The 14,078-nt window shown below is 38.1% G+C and overlaps 1 protein-coding gene across 4 annotated transcripts in view; it reads left to right on the forward strand.

Moving 5' to 3' along the window:
* Positions 1-14,078, forward strand: part of RIGI (RNA sensor RIG-I) — a 75,891-nt gene that overhangs the window by 18,312 nt on the left and 43,501 nt on the right. For all 4 annotated transcript variants that reach the window (XR_008619741.2, XR_008619742.2, XM_003830100.5 and 1 more), the window contains exon 2: positions 7,124-7,258. Coding sequence is in view for 2 of the 4 variants with exons in the window: in XM_003830100.5 (XP_003830148.1) it covers positions 7,124-7,258 (135 nt within the window). In the remaining 2 variants the exon portion in view is untranslated. The remainder of the gene's footprint in view (positions 1-7,123; positions 7,259-14,078) is intronic.

Genomic DNA, 14,078 nt, shown 5'->3' on the forward strand with positions numbered 1-14,078 from the left:
GGGGGAGACTTAAAATATTACCATTTTCCACTTGCTTCTGTAGTTTTAAAAAGCTATATGAATGGTTACAGATAATGATACAATTTAAATGAGGTTTTATATGTTTTGTTGTTCTTGAGAGGAGAAAAGAAACTAGTAATTTAAGCTAACCAGAAAATATAGGAAAGGGAAATATAAACAAGATAACACAAGAAAAACTAGTCATATCAGCTATGGCCATGTAATTAGGTCAAACATCTTTTAAATAGGTGTGAATGAGTCAGAAAGCAGAATCCAGGTTTTGGTCATCTGCCAGAGACCCATGTAAAGTCTAATAACATAAAAAATAAAAACGGGGGCCAGACTTGGCAGCTCATGCCTGTAATTCCAGCACTTTGGGAACCTGAGGTGGGAGGATTGCTTGAGCCCCGAAAATTGAGCCTATGGTGAGCTGTGATCATGCTACTGTACTTCTGCTTGGGCAATGGAACAAGACCCTGTCTCATAAATAATAAATAAATAAAAAGATAAAGAAGGGACAAATATATATTAAATAAATGCATACGAAAAGAAAGCAAGAATTATACTTAAATTGCGCTAGTGGAAAGTATTAAGATAAAATGATAAAGGTATTGAGATATCAGTGAAGATTTGGTACACATAAATCTTTGTTTATTAAATATTAGAAAACGTCAAGAAATATGGGAATTATAAGATATCTTTATTAGTACTGCTAAGTCAGATAAATGATAATAAAGGCATAAATGATCTGTTTAATAAGGTTGATTTAATGTCTATGTTTTCCATTTTGTATCATATAGTGAATATATCCTTCTCCTCCAATTCTTAAAAAGCTTTGCCAAAGTGATCCTATATGAGTTACAGATAAATATTTAATAAATTCCCAAAGCATAACTTTTATGAGTTTTATTTTCAAATTTGTAGGCTCTGTGATACTGGGCAAATGTCTTAACTCTCGTATGCCTCAGTTTCCTCATTTGTAAAATCAGAATAAAAACCATGTTTGGGTGTTTTGGAAATTAAACTGCATGGTATTAAATTACTGTTAGCTATTATTCTATATCCTAGAAATTAATCATAGGTTTAAAAAAATTTTCACAGAATTTCAAAATAGCATCCTTTTGAGTAACTCCTCGCAGAATGAGAAAATCTAAACAAGTGTAGCTACTTTCAAAAGTAAGCACGGCAATCAGCCAACATATTATATATTTTAAGATGTAATAAGCTTTTAATCAGAATTTATAGCCTAAATGGATTTATTGGTATTTCAAAAGAATGAACACTTATGAATTAATTAATTTGACTGAAGTAATTGCAAAAAGAACAGCCAGTTAACTCCAAAGAAAGCAAACTGGCCAAAATAAAGAACAAAAACAAAATTCCCCCAAATTACTGGAACTAACAGAGTTCATTCAGTCTTGTTGCAATAGATATGTAAAATAAAATAAAAACGGAGGCCACGCATTTTTATCTACTGGAAAACAAGTGAGATTATACTGGAAAAACAGTATTTTCATATACTGGAAAAACGAACCAGATTATATAACATTTCCCTAAATGCATAAAAGATTCTTACAAATCCAATTTAGAAAAAAATATGAATGACCTCTCAAAACTAGCTGTGAGACATGAACAGGAAATGTATTAAGAAATAACCAAAACAAAAGACACTGGCCAAAGGTGGAAGAAATCATTAAAAACAGTGAAGTTTGTTTGTTTGGTCTGTTTTTGTCTCTCAGTTTTGCAAAGGTGATGAAGATTGAGCAAATTCAGTGCTATGGAGGGAAATATCATTCATACACTATCGATGGAGGGTTAGTACAGTTTGGAAGGTAGTTGGGGAAAATGTATTAACATTCATTCCTTCATTGATTCATTTATTCATTTATGGATTGATTGATTGATTGATTGAGACAGAGTCTCACTCTGTTGCCTATGCTGGAGTGCAGTGGCGCAATCTCAGCTCACTGCAATCTCCACCTCCCAGGTTTAAGTGATTTTCCTACCTCAGCCTCCTGAGTAGCTGGGATTACGGGTGCAAGCCACCACGCCTGGCTAATTTTTCTATTTTTAGAAGAGATGGGGGTTTCACCATGTTGGCCAGGATGGTCTTGAACTCCTGACCTCAAGTGATCTGCCTGCCTTGGCCTCCCAAAGTGCTAGGATTACAGGCATGAGCCACCGCGCCTGGCCTCCACATTTAAAAGCATATACCGTTAAACTGAGGAATTATACTTCTGAGAACTTATTCCAGGGAAAAGTTGGTAAAGCAGGTAAAGACATAGATGGGTGTGTACTAAACGCATTTTAGTTTCGTGTTAAAGGAATACATTAAATTATACTACATTTATGTGACATAAAACTATGCAGCCACTAAAAGTTGATGTAGATACATATTTATTAATAGGAAACAACACCTGTAATCCACTGAGTGGAAAAGAGCAGATTTGTTAAATCTTACTTATTTAAAACTATATATTTATACACATAATTAGATATGTAGAAGGATGGTTTCTAGAGGATATTACGTGTGATTGAAGATAGTCATACATTTAACAAAAAAAATGCTGAAATGATATGAAGAAAACTATGAAGTCCCTGAAGAGAAATCTGTCTCTGATTTGAGTGAGGAAGAGACAGCCTACGTTTCTGCCTGGGGACTATAGGTTTGTAAACATGTCAATTCTCCCCATGCTAATTTATAGAGTACAATCACAATAAAAATACCGGAAAGTAAGTTAAAAGAAAAAGCACGCTGAAGAACTTCTTAATTTTTAATGTGAAAGATACCCTTGAGGTCTTCTTTTGATTCCCTCTGCAGAGGCAACCATTGTTATGAAGTTGATTTACATTTTTCTTATTTATGCCTTTTTACTTTATAATGTGCATCTCTGTCCACATACCTTTTGGGTTCAACTCCTTTTTCTATTTTCTATTAGATTGATAAAGTTTTTCTCTATTCCCTATTTTTTTCTAGGCTGCTTTGGAAGCTCTGGATTCTATTGGTTAACTTTAATTGTGACATATATATAGTATCTATTATATATTTAATATATAAAATATATAATGTATAAAATTATATATTATATATCTATTGTATATAATAGATATATATTTAAACATATAATTATATATAAAATATATATGATATATAATATATAATAAATATATAATATATATGTTTAAATATATATCTATATATAATAGATATAATATATACTTTTATATATTATATATTTTATATATTAAATATATTTTATATATTTTCTGTATTAAATATATTTTATATATTTTCTGTATTAAATATATTTTATATATTTTCTGTATTAAATATATTTTATATATTTTATATATATTAAATGTATAATATATATATATGTTTTTGAGACAGCCTTGCTCTGTTGCCTGGGCTGGAGTGCAGTGGTGGGATCTCAGCTCTCAGCTCACTGCATCCTCCATCTCTGGGGTTCAAGTGATTCTCCTGCCTCAGCCTCCCAAGTAGCTGGGATTACAGGCACTGGCCACCATGCCCGGCTAATTTTTGTATTTTTAGTAGAGACAGGGTTTCACCATGTTGGCCAGGCTAGTCTCAAACTCCTGGACTCAAGTGATCCACCCACCTTGGCCTCCCAAAGTGCTGGGATTACAGGCGTGAGCCACTGTGCCGGGCTGTGACAACTATACTTTATCAGTGAGGATTCAGTCAGGGACCAGAGACACTAATGAGTGTTATGGCTGGATATAAAACTTTTGACTCATATTTTTTTGCCGTCCGTGGAAAGCAAAGGGAGCTTATCCACACTCCCCCCGTGCCCACATCCAGCATCTCGTTTACTGTAACCCTCTCCGCAATCAGATATTGTGATTATTGACGCTAGTAACATCTTGGAAAAGGAGCACTGAAGCCATGTTTCTCCTGGAGAACTTGCATGGTACCCTGGAAGCTGCAGCACTTTTCTCACTCACAGGTTGTCCAGGATGTTTCAAGGCAGACCTGGGTGTGTGTGTGTGTGTGTGTGTTTGGAGTCTTGCTCTATTACCCAGGCTGGAGTGGAGTGGCATGATCTCGGCTCATGGCAACTTCTGTCTCCCTGGTTCAAGTGATTCTCCTGCCTCAGCCTCCCGAATAGCTGGGATTATAGGCACCAGCCACCGCGCCTGGCTAATTTTTGTATTTTTAGTAGAGACGGGGTTTCACCATGTTGGCCAGGCTGGTCTTGAACTCCTGACCTCAAGTGATCCACCCACCTCGGCCTCCCAAAGTGGTGGGATTAGAGGTGTGAGCCACTGTGCCCAGCTGCAGATTTTTTATAGTATTTTGGAGTCAAAGGCCAACCATGATTCTGGAGGGGCACCAGGTGGGCAGTATTCTGAGTATCCATTCCTTTGGTAGCACTTTCTGGACACATGCGTGAGCCAGGTACTGTGCTGATGATCACAAGACAAATGTTCCAAGTCACAGTTTCAGGTAGAAGACAGGCCCACATTTACTATATACTATGCAGTGTAAGTACTTTAGTCAGTAGTCAATAAAGAGCTTTAGTCAGTAAGGAGACTGAGAAAGCAGAGAAGGGATCAAGAAATTCTACCTTGAGAAGCTGAGGTTTGACATCACAGTGGGCCCCAGGACAGCAAAGGCAGTGGGAAATACTGTCAAAGATGAAGTTTTGTCTGCATTGTTGGTGCTTTTGAGGAAATTGTCACTACTCTGTAGCAGCAGATATTGGGGCCAGGTAGTAGAAGGATGGGCCTAACCACATGCAAAGTAAATGTGAACTGCCCAGCATACTGCAAGGCAGTTTATCTGGGAAGGCGGTAGCTGTGGCTGGGATAAATTTGCATCTCCACGTGGAATATCTGTAATGGCTGTTAGCATGTTGAAAGGAAGCTCAAGCAGCAGGGAGGCCTGGGAACAAAAGTACAGCTGTAAGGAGTGGGCTTAGGAACAGAATGAACTGACTCAATGGAATACGTAGGATTGTGGGTCCAGGGAAGCTGGGATAGGTGACAAGATAGGTTGCTGTTATGGGTTGAATTGTGTCCCCCTACCCAAAATATATGTTAAAGTCCTAAACCCCAGTACTTCAGAATGTGATTTATTGGGAGATTGTGTCTTTACAGAGGTAATTAGTTACGATGAGGTCATACTAGAGTAGGGCAGGCCCCTAGTTCAATATGACTGGTGTCCCTCTAAGAAAACAGCCATGTGAAGACATAGAGACAACGAGAATGCTGTGTGAAAACATAGGCAGAGATTGGAGTGATGTGGCCACAAGCCAGAGAAACAGAAGGCAAAGTTGGAGGGAGTGTTGTCACAAGCCAAGGAATGCCAGCAGCTACCAGAAACCGGAAGGGCAAGAAATGCATTCTCCCCAGAGCCTTCAGAGGAAGCATGACTCTGCTAACACCATGATTCACAATTCTGGCCTCCAAGAACAGAGAGAATAAGCCTCTATTGTTTAAACCACCTGGTTTGTCCTAATTCGTTATTGCAGCCACAGGAAACTAATACAGAAGGCTAAAATGAAAAAGATGGTAAGAAGTACTGTCAAGGATGTGTGGAAATTGGAATCCTCTTAGATTACTGGTGGGAATGTAAGATGGTGTAGCTCCTTGGGAAAATGGTTTGACAATTCCCTACAATGTTAAAAATGGAGTTACCATAAGAACTAGAAATCTCACACCTATGTGTGTACTCAAGAGAAATGAATATATACATCGTCACATAAAATTGCTCATGAATGTTCATAGCATGTCTATTTGTAATAACCAAAATGTGGACACAACTCAAATGCCCACTGATGAGTGGATAAACAAAATGTGGTGTATCCATACAGTGGGATATTATTTGGCAATAAAAAGGAATGAATAATAACGTGCTACAACATGGTTAAACCTTAAAAACATTATGCAAAGTAAGAGAGGCCAGACATAGACTATGTATTGTATGATTCCATTAATATGAAATGTGTAAAATAGGCAAACCCATGGAGACTCAATTTGATTAGTGTTTGCCTGGGGCTAAGGAGAGGGAGAGTAGGGAGTGACTGCTAATGGATATAGGTTTTCTTTTTATAGTAATGAAAATGTACTAAAATTAGATAGTAGTCATGGATTCACAGTTCCAAAAGCCATTGAATTTTATTTTTTGAAAGGGTTGATTTTATTGTTGTCAAGACAGAGACCTTGGCAGAGATCCTTTTAAGTAGAGCAAGATTATAAGGCATTCCTTCTTCTCTTCCTTCATTCATTAAACATACCTTTGTTTATTGTCTATTACGTGCTAGGTCTTCTTCTAATCTATGAGAATATAGTGGTTCACCAGCCTGACAACTTGCTTACTCCCTTGGAATTTGCATTCCATGAACAATGGAAAAGAAAACCCAGAAAGTTATCAAGTATCAGGTCATACCATGGTAGCATTTTTATTACTACTCCCTGGGCATGAAATTGGTGTACAAAGTTAGAATGACCACCAGCAGGTTGGTAGATAATTTTCTCCCAAAAGGACCATGGAAGTATCCCTTACTTCCTTCCTTCTCCTTTCTTTGTCCTATTTCAAGACAAGTTTTCACTCTGTTGCCCAGGCTGGAGTGCAGTGATGCCACCATAGCTTACTGGAACCTTGAACTCCTTGGTTCAAGTGATCCTCCCACCTCAGCCTCCAAAGTAGCTGAGACTACAGGCGTGAGCCACCACACCCAACTAATTAAAAAAAAATTTTTTTTTTTTTTTTTGTAGAGGCTGGGTGCAGTGGCTCACACCTGTAATCCCAGTACTTTGAGAGGCTGAGGGAGGAGGATAGTTTGAGGCCACCATGACTTCTCCCTTTTTGCAGGGAGATTTTTTTACACATCTTCAAGAAACTCCTTTTCTAGAATGTGTGCTCAGACCTCCACACCAAACTGTAGGTTTCCAGAGAGGATGGGAAGAGTGGCTTGGTGAAGAATGGGCACAGTCGGCCTGGGCAGAGGTTTTGCTGCTTCTCCAAAGATTCTTCCAATGCTGTGACTTGGTACAATTCCTGTCCCTATTTGGGAAGGTCTGGTGATCCTTTTCTGGTTTTTCTTCTAATGATTAATAGTTCTGCAGTTTGATGAGTCATTTTTGCTTCTGTTTGTAGAAGAGGTGCAGTATATTCAGGCTGAGAAAAACAACAAGGGCCCAATGGAGGCTGCCACACTTTTTCTCAAGTTCCTGTTGGAGCTCCAGGAGGAAGGCTGGTTCCGTGGCTTTTTGGATGCCCTAGACCATGCAGGTTAGTTCATTCTTTTTAATCACAAATCAGAGGATATTACTTTGCTGCTTGACAATACTGTAAAAGTGAAAAGCTATTAAATTTGAAGTATCCACTTATAGTTCATGCCTTTTAATCTGAGACAATGTAAAGACTGTTTTTAGGCAGATGATATAATTGTCTACCTGAAACATCCAACAAAAGAATCTGCAGAGAGATTATTGTCGCTAATGGAAGAGTTTAGCAAGATTATTTGGATATAAGACCAGTATACAAAAATTAGTTGCATTTCTGCCCAGTGGAAGCAAACAAAAAATGTAATCCAAAATGAAGTATCATTTCTAATAATAACAATTGTAATGTATTTAGGAATAAATCTAACAAAAGATGTATAAGGTCTGAATGGAGAAAATGATAAAATGTTATTAAAAGATATTAAAGAAGTCCTAAATGGAAAAACATACCCATGCACATAGAGAAGGAGGCTTGAGATCATAAAAATATCAGTTCTCCCTACATTGATCTGTATATTCAATATAATTCTAATAAAAATCCTACATACTTTTTCAGTGAGTGTGGCAGGTTGATTCTACAATGTATATGGAAGAATTACGACCCAACAATAGTCAAGACACCCCTAAAGAAGACAAATTTGGTAGATTGGGGCTTCTCTTTCTGCATGTTAGCATTTATTAGAAAGCTACAGGCATTGAGACAGTGAAATGTTGGTTTTGGCATTGACAAACTGACCATTGAAACAGAATAGAGACCCTCTAATTAGGACCATATCTTTATGGAAACCTGATATATTAGACATCACTGAGAAAAGAGGATTACTGGGAAAGGAGGAGCTATTCAAAAAATAGCATTTATAAACAGAATAATATTAAAAGCCGAACAAACTCAAACTGGACATGGTGGCGTGTGCCTGTAGTCCCAGCCTCTCAGGAGGCTGAGGCAGGAGGACTGCTAGAGTCCAGGAGTTTGAGGCTGCAGTGAGCTATGATGGCACTGCTGCACTCCAGCCTGGGCAACATAGGGAGACCCCTGTATTTAAAAAACAAACCCTGGGCCGGGTGTGGTGGCTCACGCCTGTAATCCCAGCACTTTGGGAGGATGAGGCAGGCAGATTACCTGACGTCAGGAGTTTGAGAACAGCCTGGACAACTTGGCAAAACCCTGTCTTTACTAAAAATACAAAAATTAGCCGGGCGTGGTGGTGGGCACCTGTAATCCCAGCTACCCGGGAGGCTGAGGCAGGAGAATTGCTTGAACCCGGGAGGCAGAGGTTGCAGTGAGCTGAGATTGCACCATTGCACTCCAGCTTGGGCAGTGAGTGAAACTCCTTCTCAAATTTAAATAAATAAATAAGTAAATAAATAAACCCTGTATTTAAAAAACAAACGCTAACTTTTATGCCCATGTAGATACAAATAAATAAATACATTTGTATTCCTTACATCATGTTTATCAAAAACACTATAAAGAAAGCAAAAAAAAAAAAAAAAAAAAAAAAACAAATCATAAACCCTGGGAGAAGATATTTTCAAAATGTATAATCACCAAAGGATTAGAATCTAGAATATATTAAAAAGGTCTTAAAATCAACTGGAAAAAGAAAGAAAACATACATAGAGCAAAAAATTTGGACAAACATTTCAATGAATACGAAGAATGAAAAGTGAATAAATGTAAAAGATTCTCAGCCCAATTAGGAATTGGGGAATTGTAAATTAGGAACACAGTGAGATAACATTTTATAACTACTGGATAGCAAAACTGAAGTCCAACAGTGCTAAGGCTTAAAGAAGATATTTAATGGAAATCTTTTTTTTTTTTTTTTGAGACAGAGTCTCGCTCTGTTGCCCAGGCTGGAGTGCAATGGCACGATCTTGGCTCACTGCAACCTCCGCCTCCCGGGTTCGAGCTATTTTCATGTCTCAGCCTCCTGAGTAGCTGGGATTACAGGTGCCCACCACCACACCTGGCTAATTATTGTATTTTTAGTAGAGATGGGGTTTTGCCACATTGGTCAGGTTGGCTTCCAACTCCTGACCTCAGGTGATCCACCTGCCTCAGCCTCCCAAAGTGTTGAGATTACAGGCATGAGCCACTGCACCCAGCTGGAATATGGTGGTTCTTAAGTTGGATAGTAGGTTCACATATGTTCCTTTTCTTGTTATACTCTTTATTATATATGTTACAAATATTCTGGTACATGCATCAAATATTACATAATTTTTACATTTCTGTTTTCAGAGCTATGGTGTTTTCTATCAACAGAAGAATCATGAAGTTCATAAATTTGGAAAGGAGAGCTTTATTTTTCATAAAGGGTTGCAGTCTGCATGGTGGCCATTTTGACAGGCTGGGAAGTGTAGCCTCAGGCCAGAAGCAGGAAATAGGCACTTGGAGGGTGGGGAGAGTAAAACAGAGATTTATGCTGAATAGGGTGACCAAATATTCAGTAAGCTACAGGAGGAGTCATGAAAGTAGAAGCATGCACCTGGGCAGGTGAACTTCGTGCCTTTCCGTGGGACCCATGTTCAAAAACTGGCAGTGTTAGCATGATCCAAGGGTGGAGTTTTTGGCCCTCTGATGTCAGAAGGTGAAGCAGAGGACATGAAAACTCTCACTGCACATCCTTCATAGACTGGCCAGACCCACTCTGTGGTTGGTAGTCTCTTATCAGGAAGAAGTGCTGGTTGGTTGGTGTGTTGAAACTGCTAAAGGGAGGGGCAGTCAGGAGGTTGGTTGAAATCAGCAATGGAGCAAGTCTTTCCAAAGGGGTGGTTTCTGTTTCTCATCAGAGAAAGCACTGTTTCTCCACTTTGGGGATATGATTAATCTGGATATTATAAGTTATTTTAATCCTTACCAACCTGTCAGGTAAAAACAGTACTTTTAATTTTCATTTTAAAAATTGAATAAGGTTTAGTATTGGAAGTCCTAGCTGGAGCAGTTAGGCAAGAAAAAGAAAGAAAAGGTATCCAAATTGGAAAGGAAGAAGGAAAATAATCTGTTCGCAGATGGCAGAATTATTTATTTATTTATTTATTTATCTATTTATCTATTTATTTATTCATTCATTCATTCATTCATTTTTTGAGATGGAGTCTTGCTCTGTCGCCCAGGCTGGATTGAGTGCAGTGGCGCAATCTCGGCTCACTGCAAGCTCCGCCTCCTGGGTTCATGCCATTCTCCTGCCTCAGCCTCCCAAGTAGCTGGGACTACAGGTGCTCGCCACCATGCCTGGCTAATTTTTTGTATTTTTAGTAGAGACGGGGTTTCACCGTGTTAACCAGGATGGTCTCAATCTCCTGACCTCGTGATCCGCCTGCCTCAGCCTCCCAGAGTGCTTGGATTACAGGCGTGAGCCACTGCGCCCAGCCGATTGCAGAGTCTTATATGTAGAAAACCCTAAAGATTTTAGAAAAAACTATTAGAACTAATTCAGAAAAGTTTCAGGACACAAAATCAACACCCCAAAATTAGTCGCATGTCTATATATTAACAAATAATCCAAAAAAGAAATTAAGGTAACAATTCCATTTATAATAGCATTAAAAAGGTTAAAATACTTAGGAAGAAACCTAACCAAGGAGACAAAAGACTCATACCCTGGAAACAACAAAACATTGCTGAAAGAATGAGAGATAACACAAATAAATGGAAAGACATCCCCATTCATGAATTAAAGACTTAAGATGCCTATACTACCAAAAGTGAACTGCAGATTCAATGCAATCCCTATCAAAATCCCAATGGCATTTTTTTTTTGTAGAAATAGAAAAGATTATCCAAAATTTATAGAGAATCTCAAGGCATCTTGAATAGGTAAAATTTTGATAATGAAGAATAAACCAGGAGGCCTCACCTCTCCTGATTTCAAAACACATTACACATCTGTAGCAATCAAAATGATGTGGCACTGCCATAAAGACAGACAAATAGGCCAAAAGAGCACCCAGAAATAAATTCTCAAGTATATGCTCAAAGATACCAAGACCACTCAATGGGGAAAGGACAGTCTCTTCAGCAACTGTTGTTGGGAAAACTGGATATCCATATGCAAAAGAATGAATTTTGACGCTTATACCATGTATTACAGTTCTCCAGAGAAACAAAAGCAATAGGATATATTTATGTGTGTGTACATATGATGGGATATATATACACATTGTTACTTACATGTATGTGTATATATATTTTTGGAATTGGCTCACATGATTATGGAGGCTGAGATGTCCCATGATCTGCTGTCCACAATCTGGAGAATCAGAAGAGCAGTTGGTGTAATTCAGAGTCTGAAGGCCTGAGAATCAGGACCTCTGATGTCCAAGGGCAAAAGAAATGATGAGCTCAAGAAAAGATAATTTGCCCTTCTTCTCCCTTTTTGTTCTGTTTTGGTCTTTAATGGATTGGGTGATGTCTGCACACATCAGTGAGGGTGAATTTCTTTATTCAGTCTGATTCAAATGATAATCTGTTCTGAAAACACCCTTACAGACACACCCAAAAGTAATGTTTCACCAGCTATCTGGGCATCCCTTAGCCCAGTCAAGTTGACACAGAAAAATTAACCATCACACATTATATACAAAATCAAATCAAAATGCATTAAAGAGCAAATATAAGACCTAAAACTATTAAAACTCCTAGAAGAAAGCATAGGGGAAAAACTTCATGACACTGGAATTGGCAGTGATTTCTTGGACATGATATCAGAAGCATAAGCAACAAAAGTGAAAAAATAGACAAATGGGACTATATGAAACTTATGTGCCTCAAAGGACATAATAGGGTGAAAAGTCAACCCATGGAATGAGAGAAAATGTTTGCAAATCATATACCTGATAAGGGGTTAATATGTAGACTATATCAAGAACTCCTGCAACTCAAAGACAAAAAATCAAATTAAAAATTAGGCAATCCCAGCACTTTGGGAGGCTGAGGCAGGTGGATCACCTGAGGTCAGGAGTTCAAGACCAGCCTGGCCAACATGGCAAAACCCTGTCTCTACTAAAAGTACACATAGCTGGGCGTGGTGGCACACGCCTGTAGTCCCAGCTACTCGGGAGGCTGTGGCAGGAGAATTGCTTGAACCCAGGAGGTGGATGTTGCAGTGAGCAGAGATCATGCCACTGCACTCCAGCCTGGGTGACAGAGCGAGACTCCATCTCAAAAAAAAAAAAAAAAAGACAAAGGACTTGAATAGACATTTATCCAAATGGCTAATGAATATATGGAAAGATATTCAACATCAGTAATCATCAGAGAAATTCAAAGCCACAATGCAATATCACCTCACCCCCATTACAATGGCTTCTATAAAAACAAAAACAAGGCTGGACACGGTGGCTCATGCCTGTAATCCCAGCACTTTGGAAGGCCGAGGCGGGTGGATCATGAGGTCAGGAGTTCAAGACCAGCCTGGCCAAGATGGTGAAACCCCATCTCTACTAAAAAATACAAAAATTAGCTGGGTGCGGTGGCGGGTGCCTGTAATCCCAGCTACTCGGGAGGCTGAGGCAGGAGAATTGCTTGAACCCGGGAGGCAGAGTTCGCAGTGAGCCGAGATCGTGCCACTGCACTCTAGCCTGGGTGACAGAGCAAGACTCTGCCTCAAAAAATAAAATAAAATAAAAACAAAAACAGAAAATAATGCATATAGGTGAGGATGTGGAGAAACTGCAACCCTGTGCCTGATTGGTAGGATTGTAAAATGGTGTTAACAGTCATGGAAAACAGTATGGCAGTCCCTCAAAAAATTGAAAATATATATCACCATATGATCCAGCAATTCTGCTTCTGGTGTATTTCCAAAAGAATTGAAAGCAAGGTATTGATGAGATATTTGCACATCCATGTTGATAGTAGCATTATTCATGATAGCTTACAAGGTAGAAGCAACTCAAATGTCCATCAGTGATGAATGGATCAACAAAATGTGATATATACATACAATGGAATATTATTCAGCCTTAAAAAAAAAAGGAAATCCTGGCACATCCTGCAAAATGGACATACATTGAGGGCGCTGTGCTGAGTGAAATAAGCCAGTCACAAAAAGACAAATATTGTATTTTGCTACCTATATAGATTATCTAAAGTAGTCAGATTCATAGAAACAGAAAGAGTGGTGGTTACCAGGAGCAGGGGTGAGGAGAGAAAAAGGAATAGTTGTTTCAAAGAGTTTTAGATTTGCAAGGTGAAAAAGGTCTGGATTTTTGTTTTATAACAAAATGAATTTAACACGACTGAACTGTACATTTAAAAATAGTTAAGATGGTAAATGTTATATCTGTTTTTTACTACAATTTAAAAAAAGAATGAGGTTGAACATCTTATGTATGTTTCTTAGCCATTAGTATTTTTCTCTGAACTTTCTAAATATGATTTTTAAATAAATATCTTTTAAAGGCATGTAGAATAATATTAAGTGAATTTCCCATTTACTTAATATTATCTTAGAAAAATTAGAAGGAAAGTTCCTTGTGGGCAGGAATTAAAGTTTATATTTCTTTTTGCCTTCTTTACTGCTTTCCACTGGGAAGATACTTAATAAACCTGTTGACTCTGACTTTTTAAAGACAAATCAGGGATTGTAGGTGAAGTCCATGAGGCACTTTGGAAGAAAGATTTTATACTAAGATCAAAATGTAAGACTTCAAAGTTGTCCTTAGTACTTTTTCCCAATAGATAATAAATATTGCTAGAAGACCTAAAGTGTTGGCTGACTAAAATGAATACTGTTTTCTTTTTGAAAAATCAATGACAATTGGGGGTAATTTACAGATATTTTTTGAATTCTACCACCATACATTCAAACATGATTTCT

Source organism: Pan paniscus, chromosome 11, assembly GCF_029289425.2.
Source record: "Pan paniscus chromosome 11, NHGRI_mPanPan1-v2.0_pri, whole genome shotgun sequence".
In the NCBI taxonomy this organism is placed as follows: Eukaryota; Metazoa; Chordata; class Mammalia; order Primates; family Hominidae; genus Pan; species Pan paniscus.